The sequence below is a fragment of the Hoplias malabaricus genome, unplaced genomic scaffold (genome assembly GCF_029633855.1).
Source record: "Hoplias malabaricus isolate fHopMal1 unplaced genomic scaffold, fHopMal1.hap1 scaffold_216, whole genome shotgun sequence".
Taxonomy (NCBI): Eukaryota; Metazoa; Chordata; class Actinopteri; order Characiformes; family Erythrinidae; genus Hoplias; species Hoplias malabaricus.
The window spans coordinates 1-23,605 of NW_027100858.1; the positions used below are offsets into that span (position 1 = coordinate 1).

The following is a 23,605-nucleotide window of genomic DNA, read 5'->3' on the forward strand; positions in this document are numbered from 1 at the left end:
TGGGGTGGGCCCTGTGTGAAGCTCTAATGGATTAGCATAGGATGATTTATAGCTTATCCTGTGTATAATTACAATTGTTGTCCACAGTGTTATTCCTTAAGTGCTTCTGGTTTGTAAAGACACTACAGTAAGAGGACATTTAAAGCATCATCTTAAACACACACACTGACAACCCATGCCTCAGCACGCTCCTGAAAACTCTCCCTAATCACCATATATTTCCTTCTCAGTATCGGAGGACTCATCCTGGACAAAACTGTGTCTGACCCCAACCTGGGTGGGATTGTGGTCTACATCCCTGTCATAAACGGTAAGACTAGTTTGATTTAAATTATATTTTCAGTATATGAGTTTAAAAACTCCAGCAGCACTGCTGTGTCTGATCCACTCTACACCAGCACAACACACACTAACACACCACCACCACGTCAGTGTCACTGCAGCGCTGAGAATGATCCACCACCACATCACACCTGCTCTGTGGGGGTCCTGAGCGCTGAGGAACAGGGGTAACACACTATGTTTATGGACTGTAGACCTACAGAGTGCTCCTGTATGGTCCGGTATGGCTAGTGTTAATGTTACATATCTGATGTTACATATACAGTCTCATGACTAACACACACAGATGGTTAAGGATGTGGAGAAGGTGGATGGTAATGAATCGGGGTTTGGCTGCAGCATGAACATAAATCACTGTGTGACCATGATGTCTAGTCTCTCGCAGCCCGGGGCTGGCCACCAGCTCTGAGAGAGATAAGGTTTTAATTAAATTGCACTAATGAGAGGCGTTTAACAAAGTTTAATCTACGCCCAGGTCTTTTTCGTACTCACCAAGCGGCTGTGTGTGTGTGTGTAGGTGAGTGGGTGTGCGAGGGTGTGGTGTGTGTGTTTGCGTGGCTGTGATCCAGGGTGATGATGATGATGATGATTAGGGCAGAAAGCAGTGCTGAGGACCGCGGAGGAGAGTTGACGAAGGAAAGAGATGAAGATGATGGACACAGTCTATCTGTGACTGTCTGTGAGGAGTGTGGTGTGTTCTCCCTGTGTCTGCGTGGGTTTCCTCCGGGTGACTGTCTGTGAGGAGTGTGGTGTGTTCTCTCTGTGTCTGCGTGGGTTTCCTCCGGGTGACTGTCTGTGAGGAGTGTGCTGTGTTCTCTCTGTGTCTGCGTGGGTTTCCTCCGGGTGACTGTCTGTGAGGAGTGTGCTGTGTTCTCTCTGTGTCTGCGTGGGTTTCCTCCGGGTGACTGTCTGTGAGGAGTGTGGTGTGTTCTCTCTGTGTCTGCCTGGGTTTCCTCCGGGTGACTGTCTGTGAGGAGTGTGGTGTGTTCTCTCTGTGTCTGCGTGGGTTTCCTCCGGGTGACTGTCTGTGAGGAGTGTGGTGTGTTCTCCCTGTGTCTGCGTGGGTTTCCTCCGGGTGACTGTCTGTGAGGAGTGTGGTGTGTTCTCTCTGTGTCTGCGTGGGTTTCCTCCGGGTGACTGTCTGTGAGGAGTGTGCTGTGTTCTCTCTGTGTCTGCGTGGGTTTCCTCCGGGTGACTGTCTGTGAGGAGTGTGCTGTGTTCTCTCTGTGTCTGCGTGGGTTTCCTCCGGGTGACTGTCTGTGAGGAGTGTGGTGTGTTCTCTCTGTGTCTGCGTGGGTTTCCTCCGGGTGACTGTCTGTGAGGATTGTGGTGTGTTCTCTCTGTGTCTGCGTGGGTTTCCTCCGGGTGACTGTCTGTGAGGAGTGTTTTTTTTTTTCTGTGTCTGCGTGGGTTTCCTCCGGGTGACTGTCTGTGAGGAGTGTGGTGTGTTCTCCCTGTGTCTGTGTGGGTTTCCTCCGGGCTACTGTCTGTGAGGAGTGTGGTGTGTTCTCTCTGTGTCTGCGTGGGTTTCCTCCGGGTGACTGTCTGTGAGGAGTGTGGTGTGTTCTCCCTGTGTCTGCGTGGGTTTCCTCCGGGCTACTGTCTGTGAGGAGTGTGGTGTGTTCTCTCTGTGTCTGCGTGGGTTTCCTCCGGGTGACTGTCTGTGAGGAGTGTGGTGTGTTCTCCCTGTGTCTGCGTGGGTTTCCTCCGGGTGACTGTCTGTGAGGAGTGTGGTGTGTTCTCCCTGTGTCTGTGTGGGTTTCCTCCGGGTGACTGTCTGAGAGGAGTGTGGTGTGTTCTCTCTGTGTCTGCGTGGGTTTCCTCCGGGTGACTGTCTGTGAGGAGTGTTTTTTTTTTTTCTGTGTCTGCTTGGGTTTCCTCCGGGTGACTCTGAACAGTGGGAGTCGCACAAAACACTTGTTTATCAGTGTGTGCATTGTGCATCACTCTTTTCCACGTCCTGGAGTCCTATGGAGTGATGTGTAGTGCACCCTGCTGTAGCCCCCCATAGTCTCTGTTTGAGCACTGTTTGAGTCTCTTTCCTACCTTCGACCATTGATTCTGGGTGGGCTCCAGATACGTTTTTACTCAGTGCTCTTATTTCTCGTTGTGTGTGTTTGAGCTCTCACATAAACGCAGGTCCAGAGCTGTGATTGGAGGGACCAAGATGTGGGGGCGGGGCAATTCTGAAATGTCTGCTGTCTACTTTAAACTCAGCACAAAATCAGAACTGCTCATTGTATTTCATGTAGATCATAAACACTGACTGGGGTCTTGTTTCACAGTGTGTGGGTTGGTGGGATCTTCAGATTCACAGCTTAATGTGCCAGTGCAGTCAATGTGTGATTCTACTCATTATTTGTTTCATTTATATTTAAATTAAATGGCTGTATAGATTTTAAATAAAACAAAAGGTGGCCTCTGAATTAATCTGAATGAGTCGATTTTTAGTGTTGGAGGTGATTTGGAAATGGTGTGGTATTGAATTTAATACCCAGTACCTCCCAGCGCTAAGTCTGAGCATCTGTTTCCTGCTGCTTACAAACATGGGCACACACACTCCTGAACTCCCCATAGCAAGGCTCTCTGTCACACACACCCAGTCTCATTTGCGTAGTGACCCAGATTATAGCCCCCCACTGAGGTCCTGCCATGATCAGGAGCAGTCGTTCCAACGGCGGTGTGTGTGTGTCTGTGTTTTAGTGGTCTTCACAGCGTTTGTTCGGACATGGAGAGAGGTTGCATGCTGTTGGCGAACAAAGGGAAAGACGTGTATTGCATTAATTGGACTTTCTCGCTCTGGGAAATGGATGTTTAAAAATACACACGCATCCACACATATCATTCACCTCGACCTCAGCTCCAGATTGTGCTATTTGTTTGCATTATGTAAGTATCATTATCTATTAAAGGGGACATATAATGAAAAAAATATGTAAGTGGTAACACATTAGTGTGTGGATCTGGGCCCCACCTACCCCACGCACTTTGACACAAGACCACCCAGTCCACAACACGGGATACAACGAGCCGTTCTGATTCTGCTCCACTTCTGTCAAGTGCAGAGACTTTAGAATGGCCCCGCCCCCTCGTCTGAGTCTGTCCAATCACAGCGCTGGACCCGTGTTTATGTGAGAGCGCAAAGACGAGGTAAAACGCAGCCAAACAGACACAACGAGCGCGGAGAAATAAGAGCACTGAGTAAAAACGGAGAAGAAAGAGAACAGAGTGAAAACGGCTAAAAACCAGAGCTTCTGCTCCTCGCTCCTCACTGCTGTGCGCTCGGGGTCGGGGTGAACAGCGAGCGGCTCATTATCATTTAAAGGAACAGCTTCCTTGCTGGAATAAAACAGAAATACAGTGCAATAAAACTGCAGTTAAATCTATGACCTACCTGTGCAACTGTAGCTGTTAATTAGAGTAATATAAAATGTCTGGCAGCAGTAGATCAAATGTGCCAAGTAGCAGCAAAACCAGAGCTTATGTCTAATGAAAATAATAAATAACACAATGGGATTAATGTCCTAATTCCTGAGAACTTAAAATAAGAGAAACTAAAGTGCTAGTTTCAATGGACAAAGGGTCTGTAAACAGTATACAGAAACCAAGCAGCCCTTAAAGGGGCATCATTGACTGTGGGGAAACGATGTTCTCGGGTTTGTTTACGTTCAGAAGCGCAGTGTCGTTTCAGGTGGAACGGTGTGTTTTAGGAGAAAATCGACTGTTGTTTGTAGGCGGCTGAAGTGTAATTCGTTCATAACTCGAGCTTTTTAGTTTTGTCACACTTTCCATCTGCGTTTACTTTCATGCAGTTAGCGCTCTTCTGAATTTAGTCAATGTTAACCCCCCTATGGAGGAGGAATAGAGCAACATCCTCATCTCTGTTCATGCTTTACAAAGTTTGGCCTTCTCTTCGTTGTCTTAAATCCTCCAAAAATGCAGAGAGAGAGGAAGCCTAGCAAACTGACTGACACTTTGTTTTTTTTTTTTACTTATTTACAGACACTGTTGCTTCATAAACACATTAGAGCGGTTTCCAGTATTTTTTTTTTGTGGTTTTATTTTTCTTTTATTAAATTTAAATGGTGAACATCACCTTTAAGGGGTGTGTATACACACTCACTCCCTGTAATAGACAACGCAGAGCGGGGACGGCTTATTTCTCTTTGATTGTGGGAGTCCTGGATGATGGCGAAAGATCTCAGTTGGTCCTCTCGCAGGTTTGCTCCTATAAAGACGCAAGACGTTGAAATTCACTGTGGAAATAACAGTTCTGTAAAGCGGAGCTTGTTAGGCCGAGGTTAAATTGGAAATCCAGGGCGCCAGCTACCGTAATAGTGTGATTATAATTTGAACAATTTGGACCAGCGACACACACCATGAAATGAAACAGCCTTCCACGATTGTGAAGTCCAGGCAGGATTTTCAGCTCTGTTTCTAGGGCCGTTCGTGCAATTTAAACCCCATTAGCCGGGGTCTGCGCTTTCTCAGACTTTCTCTTTAACTCCGAGCGCTTAGCCTTTAGCGCAGGGCCTCTTTAGCTCGTCTGTCTTTGTTGAGTGACTCAGTCGAGGCCTTTTACTTTCTTTGGCTTCCTGTGGCCCGGTCTGTTCCCTGGTGAGGTATTAGTCCTTGTACTAGTCTGAGTCCTTGTTAACATCTGTGTTTATGAAGCGCTGGCTAAACTCATGCCAAAGCCTTAAAACTTCCAACGTTGCATCAGCTTTTTAAAAAAAGTGTGTGTTGTGTTCAGTGAAAAAGTAGCAGTGACATCAAAACTAAGGTGACTTCAGAGTCAAGACTTCAGTGGTTTTGGAGCAGGTGAACAGCCTCAACAGTGCCTCCCTGTGGTGGGGTGATTCCTTCTGGTGGATACTCACGAGAACTGTGGATTACCACATAACACGAATCCACGACCTCGTACACAACGCATTCGTAAACTAAGCTGTCGCTGAAGGTGTGTGTGTGTGTGTGTGTGTGTGTGTTGACATGTGTAATGACCACAGTAAATCAAAGACAGACAGTCCTAGATGTTTATGTTGAGAGGGTTCTGGGTCGGCTCTCAGACGAGGGGGCGGGGCCATTCTAAAGTCCCTGCACTTGACGTCAGAAACGGAGCAGAATCAGAACGGCTCGTTTTATCCCGTGTTTTCACACAGAAAACTGTTTCACAGTGTGTGTGTTGGTGGGCTACAGGGCCACACAGTAATGTGCACATGCACTGAACTCTGGATTTTTTTTTCTGCAATATGCTCCCTTTAATGTCACATATCTGTGAAGAAAGATGGCAAAACTTTTCCCTGTAAGTTGTCCTTTCTTTTCCACCTCTCCCTCCCTCTTTACTCTCTCTCCAGATACTTATTTATCATCACTCAAGGCTGCTGCTGACTGTAACAATTTATTACTGCGGATCTGGACAGCCCTCCATTCTGCTTATCAGTGTCAGAATTGGGGGAAAGTCAGTGTGTATGTGTATGTGTATGTGTATGTGTGTGTGTGTGTGTGTGTATGTGTGTGTGTGTGTGTGTGTGTGTGTGTATAAAGGAGAGGTGGAGAAATATGAAGACATTAAGGCCTAAAGTGGAGTGTGAGCGGTTTTGTTAAATGGAGCAGTCTAGTTACCTGCCGTCTCTGGACCAATAACTCTCAGGACTGTCTGACTGAAATAGCTCTGTTTTGCAGGTATTGGCGGAAACCTTGTGGCCATCCAGTCCAGCCGGATCTCCACACACCTGCACTTCCACAGCACCCCTGGAGAAGTACCGGACGAGGCCAAGGGCTGCTACTACCCCTGCCGTACCTTCTGCGGTTCAGGTGAGCTCACACAAGACCGCACCACTTCATTCATAGGCATGTAAGCAAAGGAATATCTGGGGAAATCCAGAACTCTTTAAACCGAGCTGCAGATGGACTACATTCTGTGAGGGTGGAACTACGGAGAGCTCCTGTAGAGTCAGTGGACCTGAGAGAATGGACCACTGGTGATTTTCACTGCATGGTACTTGCTCTACGCGGATCTACTTGCTTGGACTTGGTTGGTTTTCCACTATGAAGCTGCACCCCCTGGTAAAATGTAACTAGTGAAGTCATTTCCATCAGGAGGCGCTGACTTTGGAAACAACATTAGTGTTAAGCGGTGTTTACTCATGGTGTATCGGCGTGTTGTTGTTGTTTGGGACTGAACACAGCTCCGTCATCAGTTCAGACAGATCAGTAGAGTTTGTTCCTTCCTTGTTGCAGCGTCCAGCTCTCGCTGGATTCTTTCGTCGGCCACCGATCCAAGGAGCGTTTGAACCTCTTCAAAAGACCACGGCGTCATTTTACGAGCTGCCGTCGTGAGTCGGATAAAAACAAACGTGATCTCTGCTGCAGCTGGAGATTTTACAGATGGAGAGTTGGTGCTGGTCGTCTGCGTTGCGTGGCGTAGAGTGACGACTCTCTCTGGACGATCGGCGCTCTGCAAGGTTTACACGCCACGGTTTAGTCCCTACTCGACTCGCTCTGAACCACGAGAGAACAGCCACTAAACAAGAACCCGCTTCCAGAACCAGGACCTGATTCACCTGGTGGAGGAGGAGAAAATGCAGAATAGAGTCGTGTTGAGGAGAGTAGAATAGGGACTAGCAGTGATGCTCCACTGAGCTGTAACAGGGAGAATAGAGCCTTTGTGGATGCTACTCCAGGCTCTGCATTGCAGAAACTGCACTATGTATCCTTTGGAGGAGGGTAAGAATACACTCCCCACCCTCCCCGCTCCCATGGATTTCAGGATAGTGTTGAAAATAATAAATTACACTGTGCAACGCTAGGGGGAGCCTAATGTTATTTAATTGAGTTGAATTACTTGATCACACGTAGATCCTCGTTGAGGACACATTGGCTAAAGTTCTGCACACACACATTAAACCGACAGAGACTGAAACACCCGTTTGTTGAGTAAATTCGCGTTCTTCAGTTCCCCCGTAGGCACCTGCTGATGTGTGTGTGTGTGGTGTCTCGGCCCGACCGTCAGGTAGCGTTTGTGTCCTGGCCTTGAATTGCAAATGTCCCGATGACTCATGCCAGTGCTGGCCGAAGACAATGCCAACTGCAAACTCATTGCAAAGTCTGACCCCCACTCCCTCTCCCTCCCCCTCTCTTGGACAGTGAAGGACTACCCAAGGTTGGACGAGAGCGAGAGAAAGCAGAGGCTTTGCAAATGCGTGTGATTAAGTGCACGCATTAGTCTTTAATGGAGTGTGTGTTAAACAGAGAGGGAGTGAGATTGAGATTGGGATTGTGTACAGCGCCGTGTCCAGGGTAAACAATGGGAGCGGAAAAGCTGGTGGAGCAGCGCGGAGCTGGCAGCTTCGATGCTTTTAGCACACTGTTCCCTTCTGTGTTTGCTCAAAGGGTGAAGAGGGAGAGGAGAGGGAATGGAGTACAGATGCCCAGATACACACACACACACACACACACACAGGGCGCAGCGCCCACTGCCAGGCTGGCATTGCCATCTGGAGGGAGAGGCGTAAATCCTCACATATCTCTGAGGTGTCGCAGCTCTCGACGTCTCTGGCTTGAAACCTTGTTTGAAGGCTCTAGAAAGCAGAGCTGGATTACACCAACCAACACTCTCTACACACACACACACACACATATACATACACACACACACACACACACACACACACACACACATACGTACATACATACATACACACATACACACACACACACACATACACACACACACACGCAACCAGCCCATGTTTAAACTGGTTTTGTCCAGGTTTGATGTGAGTTTATTTTGAAATCCATTTCAAATGGGAACTGTCAGCTCCAAAATAGGAAATTAGTGGCAGTGTACATCATGAGTTTACTCCCTGTTACATCAACTGATCGGCTTCACAGTGCAGTGTGCGCCAGCTCCAACCTTCAGCTTGTGTATTCCCCCTCGTCTCCACAGTGGAACACAGTTCTGTTTCTTAATGAAACCCCACGAGCCCCACAGCAGTGTTCTCCCCCTGTGTAAACAGCCCCTGTTCAGAACGCCCGCTTTCAGCACCTGTTCCTTTAAATGATAATGAGCCGCTCGCTGTTCACCCCGACCCCGAGCGCACAGCAGTGAGGAGCGAGGAGCAGAAGCTCTGGATTTTAGCCGTTTTCACTCAGTTGGCTGTACATTATATAACTAAAATGTGTGTGTTGTTTGTGTGTTAGTCACACCTTAGTGAGTGTTTGTTTCTTGTCTTTACCAGGAGCCAATCACAGATCGGCGCAGGTGCTGCTCCTGTTGGTGGTCCCGGGTCAAGTGATGTTCCTCTACACCATTCACTTGATGAAGAGCGGCCACACCACACTGACGCCCATCTTTATGGCCGTTTACCTGGCCGCTGCACTGCTTCAGGTCAGTGACGGTTCCACGCCATCCAGCTCATGTACAACATGGATACAATGGACCTTTGTGTGGACAGCACTGATCTCTCAGAGCTGTCATTTAAAACGTGACCAAGATGTGCTTACTGTCGAATGACTGCTGCTTTAATTTCATACTTTTACCCACTTTTAAAGAACGCTGTCTGAAAGGTACAGAGCCTACATAAAATCACTGGACACAAGGCAGGGACACACCCTGGGACGGGGCACTAGCCCAGCAGCTGTGGACATTGATCAGATTTATAAAAAATGAAAACCAAAAAAGGCTTTTGCATTTTTGTTTTGAAGCACACATTTTTCCTAAAAGTGTTTTTTCAAAACGAAATAGTTACAGAGGTATTACTGCAGTTAGTAGTTGGGCTGAACAGGTGTGTGTGTGTGTGTGTGTGTGTGTGTGTGTGCGTGTGTGTTCATGTGTTTCATAACTCAGACTATTTTCCTGACCTTTTTGATCATAATTGAGATCAATTGGGCGTAGCTGTGGTCATACACACATCAGTGAGTGCATTCATAGTTCTACATGCATTAGTATGCTCTGAGAGTGTGGAATGTTTGGTATTTCCAGTGTGTGTGTGTGTGTGAGAGAGAGAGAGAGAGAGACCCCTGTTTATTTTAGTTAGAATATGACTGCTCACATTAACAAGGACATCCAGGATACAATCCCTTCATTAACGCACCTCACAAGGAAGCCGTCCAGTAGCTGTCCCGTGATTGGCTAGAGTGGGCTTAAGGTAATTCTGACCACAGCAATAGGCTTTCAGGCTTTCGGTTGAATGAATGTCCATGTAAACTCTCTAACTATGACACGCTTAGGTTGTGTGTCAGTTCAGTGACTGCAAATAAGAGCTGCTCCCTTGTCCCAAAGCTTCTCCACACGAGCCCCACAGCAGTGTTCTCCCCCTGTGTAAACAGCCCTGTTCAGAATGCCCGCTTTCAGCGCCTGTTCCTTTAAATGATAATGAGCCGCTCGCCGTTCACCCCGACCCCGAGCGCACAGCAGTGAGGAGCGAGGAGCAGAAGCTCTGGTTTTTAGCCGTTTTCACTCTGTTCTCTTTCTTCTCCGTTTTTACTCAGTGCTCTTATTTCTCCGCACTCGTTGTGTCTGTTTTGCTGAGTTTAAGCTTGTTTATGCCCTCTCATAAATTTGAGTCCATCACTGTGATTGGACAGACTCAGACGAGGGGGCGTGGCCATCCTAAAGTCTCTACACTTGATGTCAGAAGCTGAGCAGAGTCAGAACGGCTCGTTTTATCTCGTGTTTTTTGACTATAGGCGGCGCACAGAAAACGGACTGGGGGATCTTGTTTAACAGTGTGTGGGTTGGTGGACTCCAGATGCATAGAACAAGGGTGAAAGTATGATGATTATACGAAGGCACAAATCGAGGCGTAATTACAAGTCCGAATGTATCTGCGCATCCTGAGAAGAGTAACAGACAACAGTTGCAGTTGCTGAGAGAGACGTGTGATTGTTTGTCTTTTTGAGCTCATGTCAGGAGCCTGGAGAGCCGTGACTGACCCCTGACCCGCGTCCTTTGAGCTTTTCCTTTGCTGAAGTAAACAAGACATAGCTGCAGAATTCCAGAAGACAGTCTGATGGTTTGGCTCCTGCATTAATGAAGCGCCATCGCCTACTTGTGAAGGTGCAGAGGGCCCATTAGTGACCAGAGGGGCCGTAGTGTCTGGAGTGTGCATTAGAGAGTTCAGGGACAGAGGAAACACTGTTTTATCAATGGCCTGGGAAAGTGCTCGAGTGGCAGAGACCTCACAAAGAGCTCGGACTGCTGTGTTTTTAGATTTCATGCTGCACTTGTGGCACGTTTTCCTCTCTGAATGCTGTTCTGCGGCGGATGGTAACTCTGTTTATTGTTCATAAATAGATGGTAAATATGTTTGCTTTTGTGCGTTTTCGGGGCAGAAATATCTTCACAGGAAAATGGGGGAAAATAGGAGTAGCTCTTTCCGTCAGGACACGGTAAAGATTTGAAAATCTTTCCACAAACTCAGAAGGTTACGTTCAGACTCAGAACATTGTCATCACATAAATATATTTGTGTATCTATCTTATGTATAAATATGATTTAAACCACATTTAAAACCACTAAACTGATGTGGTTACGGTGCCCCCTGTCGAGTGTTGGGACCAATCATGCACTGAGTAACCAGTCAGTTCTTGAAGTTGATGTTGGGGGCTGGAATAATAGGCGAGCGTCAGGATCTGAGGTTCAAACTCTGTTGGTTGTAATGTTTTGGTCAGTGCAGAGCATCTGCAAATCGCAGGTCTTCTGGGGTGTTCCCGGTGCGTGGTGATTATCACCGGCCAAACGTGGCCTAAGGAAGGATGCCTGGTGAACTCAGGGTTCTGGGAGCTGATGTATAGTAATAGGTGGCTGCTACGGTGTCCCGGGTGCTTGCTAGGGTTTTACTTGTTGGTTGTTTTGGTTCATACCATATACTATGGTCCCTGTAAATAGTGTTTAGTGTTGGAAACTCTTCTGAATTGTACTGTATAATGTAATCTGATCAGTAATAATCACAGTCTGTGGTAAATGAGAGCGTAAACATCTCTGGAGCAGAGAGGACATTCTCAGTCATCAGTCCTGGACTCTGTGTGTGTGTGTGTGTCTACAGTCCTGCCTGACTGCCCTCCCTGTCTTCTTCAGGTATGGAAAGTGTGTGTGCGAGAATGTGTTTGTAAAGGGTGGCAACTACAGCCCTAATCCTGTTAGTTCGCCCAAATTTGCCTACATTAGCACACCATCCTCTTTAAATAGCCGCTAGGAATCTTCTGGAGATTTATTTTCTCACTGTAGCAAAACAGCCATTCATAACATCACTCACGCGGAATATTTCTGCCTGAAAGCTCCTGATCTCCGTGTTTAGAGGGGGACAAAAAGGCCTCAGCCGTCCAAGGCCAGGAGTCTAAAGAGCTCAGAGCTGGCCTCAGCACAGGCCTCTGTTAGTTGCCACAAATACACTGCGTAAAGATGGTGCTTTTCCACTGCACTGGATCGGCTCGGATCACATTTAGCTTGTCGCTTTAGCTTTTCCGTTAGCACAGCTTCCCCTCAAAATGGAGCCAGTGACATCGAACAATCCCATCTCCAACGGGAACCAAAACAACGCCAGCGGTAACGTTAGGCGCTGTGTACTCATGTATTGGTGTGTTGTTGTTGTTTTTTGGACTGAACACAGCTCTGCGCCCCCAGCTCATTTTTTCTTGTTATACATCCGGCTTTCGCTGGAGATTTTCTTCTGTCACCGACCCAAGGAGCGTTTGAACCTCTTCAAAACCCCTCTGAAGAATGTTTTGAGCTGTGGCTGTGAATCGGATAAAAACAAATATGAAGTTGTGAGTTTGTGCCGGAGCGCTTTATTGACGGATCTCTCTGGCCAATCAGCGCACTGCAGGGTTTACACGTCACCATTTAGTACTTGCTCAGCTCGGTTGGATCAGGGACTGAAAAAGAACCGGTTCTGCGACCAAATTTCGCCAGTGGAAATGCACCATTAGTGTTCTCCTCCAAAGGTGTTGAGCTTTGGGCAGTGGTAGTTGGTTTCAAATCACACCCATACAATCACATTTTTGATATTACGGTGTCCCAGGTGGTTGCTAAGGCGTTACTGGGTGTTGCCAAGTGGTTGCACCCCATACGATTGGTTCCCTGCTGCTAGTTTATTTTTACCACAGTGAAATAAGGAGTGGACTGTCGGTGAGGAGTGTGGTGTGTTCTCTCTGTGTCTGCGTGGGTTTCTTCTGCGTGACTGTCTGTGAGGGGTGTGGTGTGTTCTCTCTGTGTCTGCGTGGGTTTCCTCCGGGTGCTCCGGTTTCCTCCCACAGTCCAAAAACATATGTTGGTAGGTTAATTGGCGACTCGGAAGTACCCATAGGTGTGAGTGTTTGAGTTGCCCTGTGAAGGACTGGCGCCCCCTCCGGGGTGTATTCCTGCCTTGCGCCCAGTGATTCAGGGTAGGCTCTGGACCCACCGTGACCCTGAATTGGATAAGCACTTACAGATAATAGATGGATGGATGGAAATAAGGAGTGTGCATCTTATTCACTACATTAATTCCTATGGGAAATATTGTTTAACAGTGGGTTGCTGTGAAGAAGATATACAAACAATCAAATCAACAGTCAGATCGAAGAATCTAGAGCTGGAAGCGTGTTGAAGTTTCTTCGGGACGAGTTCGAGGAGGATATTAATCTGAGAATAATATAGTAGCACTTTGCCAGAACCTGGGATAACGAAGGGCCTGTTATTACAGAGGCATAGCAAAGTGTGTCTGGAAATCAATTTCCCCCGAGGATTTTAATTTCTGTGCGTCACAGATGAGGACGGTTATAATTCATGTAGCTCATGTTTAAAGTGACATCTCCATCTTTGAGGCAGGAGTCCATCTGTTGCTCAGATTCAGTCACTGAATAATAACCGTAGATATGTAATACGTATTCCTCACATTGCCTCACAGACACAGACTAATTGGCCGTGAAATGGCGGCTTATTAATTGCCCCCAACATCTCACACCGCACCCCCCCCCCCCAAAACCGAACAGACTTGGAAAGAGGCTCGGGGGCAAATGGCTTTTTAACTGGCCCTGTCCTCTGATGGACTGACCTTAATGCAGACTAAATGAAAGCAGGAGCCCGGGGTTAGCCGCGCCGCCAGCTCTACCGCAGCATCCAGAGAGTTTCACACCGAACTGTCACCCTGATTAATGCCCTGCCTTCATTTTTATTTCACCTAAATGAAAGTCATTCACGCCGACACACACACACACACACACACACGCTCAGGAAAGTTAACTAAGCCCGCAGAAATAACTGCACAGTCTCCAGATTGGAAACAAACCTGATTACAGAGGCCCTGCATGATGTTATAAATCTTGGGACGCTCACACTTGTTCTCTTGGAGAGTCCAAACCTTTTCACTCGTTGGGGGCAGGTGGCGCTGCAGGGGCTAGGGGTCCTGGGTGGAATTCTCTCCTCGGGTCACTGTGTGTGAAGATTGTGGTGTGTTCTCCCTGTGTCTGTGGGGGTTTCCTGCCGGGAGTTACGGTCTCCTCCCGCAGTCCAAGCACACACACACACACACACCCTTATAGGTTTACTGAATGTGAAACTGTTCACAGGTGTGAGTGTGTGAGTGACCGGGAGAGTGTGTGAGTGACCGGGAGAGTGTGTGAGTGACCGGGTGAGTGTGTGAGTGACCGGGTGAGTGTGTGAGTGACCGGGTGAGTGTGTGAAACTGTCCACGGGTGTGTGAGTGGCAGAATGAATGAATGAATGTTTTGGGTTAGTGTGGCTCTGGACAGTCATGTTCTACATCAGGGAAGTGTGTGTGTGTGTGTGTGTGTGTGCTGATGGATGAGTGTTATTGAACGGTGTGGACTGCTGAGAGAGCGCTGGTTGCAGGTTGTGTGTGTAATTATCTGGATCAGAAACGGTTTCAGCGCCGTGCTGTGAAGTGGAGATCTGAGACTTCACCCATTATCACATTCATCACAGACCAGCCCCGGCCCAGGGAGCTCAGAGAGGGCCTTCCTCACACTTCAGAGCTCTCTTTTCATCAGGAATACACACACACACACACTCACACACTCTCATGCCTTTACTCCTGCACCTACACACACCACACACACACAAAATTCCACACTGTGGAAAATAAGCTTAATTATCGGAGGAGAACAAGGGCTTCCAGGAGTTCACACTCTGCGTCTCTGCTGAACCAGGCTCAACTTGTGTAAATTGTATGTTTCTGCTGGTACCTCTCTCTCTCTCTCTCAGCTTTAGCGGCTCCAGCAGTGAATCCAAATCTTTAACAGTGTTCGCCTTCTCCTTAGCCTCTTAATTTTACGCTCCTCGCTCCTCTGATTCCGGTGCAGATAGACACACGGATAGAATCGTATTAATCCTGAAGGGAACTGCAAGGTTACCGCAACCAAAAAAAAGTCAAGAAAAGAAAAGTAATACGTAAATCTCCTACAGCGCCGCTCTGAGTCAGAGAACACCTTCCTTTTAAAACCACCACCACCAGGGCACCGCACATTCCTTTGTCACGAAGAGGAAAAGAAGATTTAACAGGAAATTCACTGTAAGAAGTTTGATTTATTTAGTGCCTTTGTTCGTAACCAAGGTCACTTTAAAGATCAGGAAACGAGAGAAGAATAAAACACTGTTAACAGGAGTGAGAGAAGATACATTTTAATCTAAGATTTAAAGGAAAATATTGTAAAAGCTCACTGGATCAGAACATGTGACTTCAGTATTTAGTGTTTACCTGGAGCCCACCAACAAGACCACAGTCAGTTTTCTGTGCGCTGCCTACGTCTGAAAACACAGGATAAAACGAGTCGCTCTGATTCTGCTCCGCTTCTGACGTCAGGTGCAGAGACTTTAGAATGACCATGCCCCCTCGTCTGAGTCTGTCCAATCACAGCGCTGGACCCGTGTTTATGTGAGAGCGTAAAGACGAGGTTAAACTCAGCGAAACAGACACAACGAGCGCGGAGAAATAAGAGCACTGAGTAAAAACGGAGAAGAAAGAGAACAGAGTGAAAACGGCTAAAAACCAGAGCTTCTGCTCCTCGCTCCCCACTGCTGTGCGTTCGGGGTCGGGGTGAACAGCGAGCGGCTCATTATCATTTAAAGGAACAGGTGCTGAAAGCGGGCGTTCTGAACAGGGCTGTTTACACAGCTCCAGGGTCCTGTTGGTGTGTTCTCCCTGTGTCCGTGTGGGTTTCCTCCGGGTGACTGTCTGTGAGGAGTGTGGTGTGTTCTCTCTGTGTCTGCGTGGGTTTCCTCCGGGTGCTCCGGTTTCCTCCCACGGTCCAAAAACCCACGTTGGTAGGTGGACTGGAGACTCAAAAGTGTCCATAGGTGTGAATGTGTGTCGCCCTGTGAAGGACTGACCAGGGTATGTGTCCTCCCGGGTCAACATGATTCTGTGTAGGCTCCAGACCCACCGCCGCCCTGAACTCGATAAAGGTTACATACAACGAATGAATGAATGATATTAAAACATGTCTCTCTCTCTCTCTCTCTCAGGTCTTTCTGCTGCTGTGTATCGCTGACTGGATGGTGCACTCCATGTGGCAGAGTGGGAAAGACCCGGACAGTTTCTCCATCCCCTACCTGACCGCGCTGGGCGACCTGCTGGGCACCGCTCTGCTGGCCCTCAGCTTCCACTTCCTCTGGGTCATCGGGGACCGGGACAGTGACGTGGGTGACTAGGGTCACCTGGTTTTACCCCTGAACACCAACCTGTTACATTTCACCCAGAGCCGAACTGAAAGACCTGACACTGGGTTAAAGTGGACCAATCAGAAGCCAAGGCTGCAAAACAAAGCTGTTATTCATTTTTATACATTTATTTAAAGGACACCGTCTTAATTTTCTGCTTAAAGAGATTGGGAACCTTGTTGGATGCAATAAAATTGTATTGTAGCGCTGATCCAGGCGGAGAGCTGAGGAGCCCCTGCACTCTCTGCTCTGGTTGAACAGAACCATGTATTGATGCATAGCTGGTCTTTCAGACTCCTGTCCTTCCATTAGCATCAGCCTTTTAGCTTTATGTTTCCTTTGTGTTCCCACAGACCGCAAGGAAGAGGATAAAGATGACCGTGTATTACGAGTACAAATACGTATTTAAGGATTTAATGTGTAACGTATAATTGTAATTCAGTATTCCAACTTTCTCCCGCTGTTTTGTCATTTTACGATAACTGTTGTGTAGCGTTAAAAATTACGATTGACATATTATTCAACAAAAAGTAACTTAAATATTAACTATTAAGGCAACTATATAGGTAACTATTAACTGGGGGCGGAAGCAGTTAGTGTCTCTTTCGCACAGTTTCAGGGATCTGGAGGTTGTGGTTTCGAGTCCCGCTCCGGGAGATTGTCTGTGTTCTCACTGTGTCTGCATGGGTTTCCTCTGGGTGACTGTCTGTGAGGAGTGTGGTGTGTTCTCCCTGTGTCTGCGTGGGTTTCCTCTGGGTGACTGTCTGTGAGGAGTGTGGTGTGTTCTCTCTGTGTCTGCGTGGGTTTCCTCCAGGTGAACGTCTGTGAGGAGTGTGGTGTGTTCTCCCTGTGTCTGCGTGGGTTTCCTCTGGGTGACTGTCTGTGAGGATTGTGGTGTGTTCTCTCTGTGTCTGCGTGGGTTTCCTCTGGGTGACTGTCGGTGAGGAGTGTGGTGTGTTCTCTCTGTGTCTGCGTGGGTTTCCTCCGGGTGAACGTCTGTGAGGAGTGTGGTGTGTTCTCCCTGTGTCTGCGTGTGTTTCCTCCGGGTGACTGTCTGTGAGGAGTGTGGTGTGTTCTCCCTGTGTCTGCGTGGGTTTCCTCTGGGTGACTGTCTGTGAGGAGTGTGGTGTGTTCTCTCTGTGTCTGCGTGGGCTTCCTCTGGGTGACTGTCTGTGAGGAGTGTGGTGTGTTCTCCCAGTGTCTGCGTGGGTTTCCTCTGGGTGACTGTCTGTGAGGAGTGTGGTGTGTTCTCCCTGTGTCTGCGTGGGTTTCCTCCGGGTGAACGTCTGTGAGGAGTCCGGTGTGTTCTCCCTGTGTCTGGGTGTTCTGGTTTCCTCCCACAGTCCAAAAACACACGTTGGTAGCTGGATTGTTGACTCAAAAGTGTCCGTAGCTGTGAGTGTGTGAGTGAATGTTTGAGTGTGTGTCGCCCTGTGAAGGTCTGGTGCCCCCTCCAGGGTGTGTTCCTCCCTTGCACCCAACGATTCCGGGTAGACTTTGGACCCACAGCCGCCCTGAACTGGACAAGGGTTACAGATAATGAATAAATGAAGGAATAGGTAAGATTCTGTACTTTTGCTCCTGGGCTCCCCCTACAATCTCAGAGTGTAATTCACTTTTACAACATTGTCCTGTAATCAAGGTGGAGGTGAGGGTGGTTTCCTACCCTCTTCTTAAAGTTACATAGTGGACACAGTATTGTCCCCAAGAACAGAACAAATCCATCACAGTCTTCTACAGCTTTTTCCTTGGGCTCAGCGCCCAATAAACTCTTCACTCGCCGTTTTCACGCAGCTTCATTTTTAGGTTCAAAAATGTACATTCTTTTGTTGAATAAAATGAGAATTGTGATTTTATTTAATACGACACATCAGTCACCATTAAATCACAGAAGAGCGGGAGAACGTTTTAATATTGAATTACAATTATACGTCACAATAAAAGAATATATTTGTACACCTAATATAAGCATATTTAAGTCCTTTAGTAGCTGTTTATTACTGGTTTATACTCTTACAGAGAGCTCTTAACTTTCGAGTCCATCGGTACGCTGTGTTTTGGTCTGAGATCGGTCTAATGTGCATTATCTTTGTTTACAATGTTCTCATATGCTGTTTACATGTACGCAACCATCAATGACACAGAACGGAGTGGCTGAGGAAGCTGTATGAGTGGAATGGGTCACCGTGGGTCACTGTGGGTCAGTATGGGTCGGGGTGGGTCCGTTTGTATTTAAAGACCTATTTTAACCCCCTTTTTCACAAGGTGTTATAACAGTGCCATTAAGAGTGTGTTTCTGTGGTCGGTGCTGACTTCACAGGAGACTTTCTCTGTTTGTCTCAAGCATTTTTTTTAATACTCACAATAAATGTCCTCGATTTCTTTATGGTCTCTGCCAAACGACGCCTGACTCTTCTTTTCTTCCCTCCAACGTAAAAGACGTTTATATTGTCCATTTCCTCAGCTCCACTGACCACTCAGGAGCACTGTGCAGTTCTATTACAGACTGTACTCCATCTGTTGCATATTTTATTAGCCCCCTTTCACCCTGTTCTTCGGCGCTCAGGACCCCCGCCGTGAACATCAGTGAGGTCATGTTCTGGATCACAAACGCCTCGCCAACTCACATTTACTGGATGCAGCTCTAAAAAAAAATGTTAATTAACGATTAAAGGAATACTAGGTAAGATTTTTTGGCTCCTGCGGCTCCCCCTAGTGTAATTTATGTTTACAGCAATGTATTGAAATCTATGCAGAGGGGTGGGAGTGAGGGGGGTGGCTTCCTACCCTCCTCCAAAAGTTACAGAGTGCAGTTTCTGTGGTGCTGAGCTCAGAGGAGCAATGATTGAGGCGCTGTTCACCCTGATACAGGTCAGTGGTACATTGCGATTATTTTAAAGGAGTAATTTTAAATGAAAAAATATTGCATAGTGTTTTTTTAAAGGCTGTAAGCAGTACAGATCAGCAGTATAGAGCAGACTGACCGCCCCACACACCCCTGAGCTCCTTCCAGTAGCACAGTGAAGGACTGTAGGGGACTTTTGACTGAATTACATTTGTGATACAGAAAAGGCAAGTGTTATAGCAGCTCCTGTCTCGTAGTAAATTTTAGGAGACCCCAGACAAGTTCACTGTATTGTGAATGCAAGGGTTGTTACTTTGTGTGTGTGTGTGTGTGTGTGTGTGTGTGTGTCTATGTGTCTAGACGTTCTTCATTAACAGGAACCCTGAAATCTGAGCTGGACGCCTCGGGCTGGTTCCCAAACTGGCCCTGTGGGGTTAAGCCTTGTGGAGGTCAGCACCCTGAGCAACCCACATGGATCTGTATGAGGACACACACTAGACTCCCACATTCTCAAAACTACATAATGTATACAAGAATGTAATATTAGTAGCAATACCATACACAGCCTGGAGTTTAAGGCCTTGTCCGTCTGTTTCCAGACCATTTTAAACAGTTTAAAATAAAATAAACTTTGTTCAAAAAACACAAACTCTCATCACTGTTTATTTCTTTTTGATAAAATGTGGAAAAAGGGCGGCACGGTGGCGCAGCAGGTAGCCGTCGCAGTCACACAGCTCCAGGGACCTGGAGGTTGTGGGTTTGATTCCCGCTTCAGCTGACTGTCTGTGAGGAGTTTGGTGTTTTCTCTCTGTGTCTATGTGGGTTTCCTCCGGGTGATTGTCTGTGAGGAGTGTGGTGTGTTCTCCCTGTGTCTGCATGGGTTTCCTCTGGGTGACTGTGAGGAGTGTGGTGTGTTCTCCCTGTGTCTGCGTGGGTTTCCTCCGGGTGACTATCTGTGAGGAGTCTGGTGTGTTCTCCCTGTGTCTGCATGGGTTTCCTCTGGGTGCTCCGGTTTCCTCTCACAGTCCAAAAACACACCTTGGTAGGTGTATTGGCGACTCAAAGGCGTCCATAGGTGTGAGTGTGTGTGTTGCCCTGTGAAGGACAGGCGCCCCCTCCAGGGTGTATTCCTGCCTTGCGCCCAATGATTCCAGGTAGGCTCTGGACCCACCGCGACCCTGAACTGGATAAGGGTTACAGATAATGAATGAATGAATGAATGAAAATGTGGAAAAAGACCTGAGGGATGGCCTAGGTTCTTACTCAGAATCATCCCAGTTGATGATGGTCCGATCAAGCCTGGCCCAAAATCACCATAAGGCAGTAAAATTTGTAACTTTGGTTTGGCGTATTGAGTGCAGTGTCATATATAAGTAAACCAAATTTAGCAGGTAGTAGTCTCAAGACAACATGCCTATATACATCAGTTTAGCGGGACTGTTCTTCATTAAGTACCATCTAAAGGCAAGAAGGTCACAGATGTTCAGCAGACATCGGGTGTCATCTCAAATCCCTGTCTCTAAAGGGAACAGCGGGCTTTGGAAACCACAACAACAGTTGCAGCTGAAGATTTTACAGATGGAGAGTTGGTGCTGGTCGTCTGCGTTGCGTGGCGTAGAGTGACGACTCTCTGGACGATCAGCGCTCTGCAAGGTTTACACGCCACGGTTTAGTCCCTACTCGACTCACTCTGAACCACGAGAGAACAGCCGCTAAACAAGAACCCGCTTCCAGAACCAGGACCTGATTCACCTGGTGGAGGAGGAGAAAAAAAAGAACAGATTCAATCAGAGTAGGGCCCATGCAGTGGAAAAGCACCAACATAGAGCACATTTGGCCTTGCCCTCTCTGGGTGAGTAGGTTGCAGGAGAGTTCAGGTGTCTGTTACCTAGCACAACAGATATGTTCAGTTAGTGTTCTCCTCCAAGCATGTTGAGCTGAGCAATGGTGTGTTATCAGCAGATTGTAAAGAGGTAGTGACTGGCTTCGCAAATTTCCAGGTTGGTGGCAGTGTAACAATGACTGATGTATTTCTCCAACATATAAACTGCCAGTCGTAATCTTGGACACTGCTTACATGACCAGTCAGACAGTGGACGTGGCTTGTCCCATCCACACAGACGAGGTTAACAATGGACAGAAAGCGGACCAAGAAACAAAACAGAGCTGGCAAGATCTTCCGCCTGTCTGTCTTGTTTCATTACTCTGTCCAAGCAGTCATTCCAGACTTCTGTCCATTTGTTTGTCCAACTGTAGCAGGAGAGAAGTGCTGAACTACACTGTCAAATGAGCCTTTTCATTAGAAAATTAAAACCTCATCCAGACAGTTCTCAGATCCAATCATCTGTTTCATCAAATTCTGTCCTCCCAGTACTGACTTTTCTGGACGTTTAATATTTGCAGCAGTGTTTCCTGAAATTATAAAAGGATTAAGCAGGCAGAGGCCCTTTGGAACAAGCTAAAAAATATGTGACAAACCATTTGCTTATCTCCAGATATTTTCCTAATTGCTCTCCCGAATTATAATTCCTCTCCACTTCCACACATCAGTGAGTCTTCCTTGATCACACACAGTGCCCCCTGCATCAGGAGGATAAGAGTAAGCACATGCTTCCCCTAAAACAAGACGCCGAGCCACTGCTTCTTTTCAAACTGCCACTAACACAAAGCAACAAAGGTGAACGTAAACTGCCCAGATCTATCACATCAGTTCAAGAGGTTAGACCACCCTAAGACCTTTGTTTTAATCAGTAGCTAATTCAAATTCAGCAAGAGGTAAATTAGCTGAAGCTCGGGGCGTTGTTATCATTTATCACACCAGAGGTGAATGCAAACTTCCCAGATCTTTCACATCAGCTGGCGGACCTCAGTGTCAGGATTCACGGAGCGGACTGACGGAGGCGGACGCATTTGCTAAAACACGGTATTTTAATTATAATGAAAGAAATAACAAAACAACGACAGGAAACAGTAGTTACAACACAACACGAAATGAAACTAGACTAACACTTAGACAGACTAGACTGGGGAGCGAAACGACGATGAGAGAAACTACGGAGACAGACAGATAACATGACTGACATGACAAAAGAGAAAAGAGAATGTGAATGAAATGAACGACAAACAGGACGTGAAACAAGAGGGCTTAAATACTCACACAAACGAGACACACCTGGACAGATAACAAGGAGGACGGGTTAACAGATGACAGACGAGGAGGCGGGACAAAGGCGGAGACTAGAACATAAACAAAACATAGCCATGTGCAAATAAAGCACATGGCGGGGACAACAGACATGACAGGACGAAGGCGTGACAGATGCCCCCCCCAAGAACGCGCAACTCCCGGGCGCGTACTCCTAAACCCCCCAGGAGCTGGCACTGGAGAGGGCACGGAAAACAAGACAGGACAACAAACCAACGGGTGACAGGACTCAGGACAGGACGGGAACAGACACAGGAGCTGGGGACACGACAGGACCGAATATACGAGACGGGACATGGGACATGACAGGAGACTGACAAAGGGGGGCAGCAAGAGACGAGAACGGACTGGACAGGACAGGAATGGACACATGGGACTTGACAGGGTTTTTGACATTGGACATGACACTGGATGGAAACAGGGACTGGACAGAAGACGGGACAGGTGACATGACTTGGTGCTGGGACTGGACGGGAGCAGAGACTGGTGACAAGACACTGGACAGGATAGGAACGTTAGACTGGACAGGGGTACGTGACTGGACAGAAGACAGGACAGGTGACATGACACTAGACTGGAACGGAGACGGGACTGGAGACTGGACAGGGGATTGAAAGGGAAACTGGACCGGAGACAAGACAGGTGACTGGACATTGGACGGATACGGGAACTGGACGTGAGACAAGACAGAGGGTTGAAACAGGGACTGGACAGGACTGACAGGGGACTGGACATGAGACTGAAACAGAGACTGGACAGGGCTGACAGGAGACTGGACTGGACTTGGTAGGGGAACAGGTACAAGGACATTTACAGGGACTGACACAAACACAGTGACCGGGACAGGGACAGAGACAAAGGCAGACACGGGTACAGGGACAAGGACAGAGACGGGAACCATGACAGGGACAGACAAGGGAACCAAAATAACAGGGCGGTGCCCAGGACTGGCTAATGTCTGTGTGGCAGTCTGAGGAACCAGCCTGGGCACAGTTCTGGGGATCGGCCCTGAAGTCCTTCGGGCCGACCTACGGACATGGACAGGGGAGGCCGTAGCCACAGTCACGGGGACAGGAGAGGCCGTAGCCACAGTCACGGGGACAGGAGAGGCCGTAGCCACAGTCACGGGGACAGGAGAGGCCGTAGCCACAGTCACGGGGACAGGAGAGGCCGTAGCCACAGTCACGGGGACAGGAGCGGCCGGCGCCGCCGCAGTCACGGACACAGGAGCGGCGGGCGCCGCCGCAGTCACGGACACAGGAGCGGCGGGCGCCGCCGCAGTCACGGACACAGGAGCGGCGGGCGCCGCCGCAGTCACGGACACAGGAGCGGCGGGCGCCGCCGCAGTCACGGACACAGGAGCGGTGGGCGCCGCCGCAGTCACGGATACAGGAGCGGCGGGTGCCGCCATCACGGACACTGGAGCGGCGGGTGCCGCCATCACGGACACTGGAGCGGCGGGTGCCGCCATCACGGAGACTGGAGCGGCGGGTGCCGCCATCACGGGGACAGGAGCGGCGGGTGCCGCCATCACGGACACTGGAGCGGCGGG

The 23,605-nt window shown here is 48.1% G+C and overlaps 1 protein-coding gene across 1 annotated transcript; it reads left to right on the top strand.

Moving 5' to 3' along the window:
- Positions 1–230: 230 nt before the first annotated feature.
- Positions 231–19,442, top strand: LOC136681981 (solute carrier family 41 member 2-like; the record flags this gene model as incomplete). The annotated part of the gene is made up of 4 exons (XM_066658772.1): positions 231–310; positions 6,025–6,156; positions 8,583–8,731; positions 15,809–19,442. Coding segments are annotated over 4 exons (547 nt in total), but the record flags the coding sequence as incomplete, so codon positions are not given.
- Between the last annotated feature and the right edge of the window lie 4,163 nt (positions 19,443–23,605).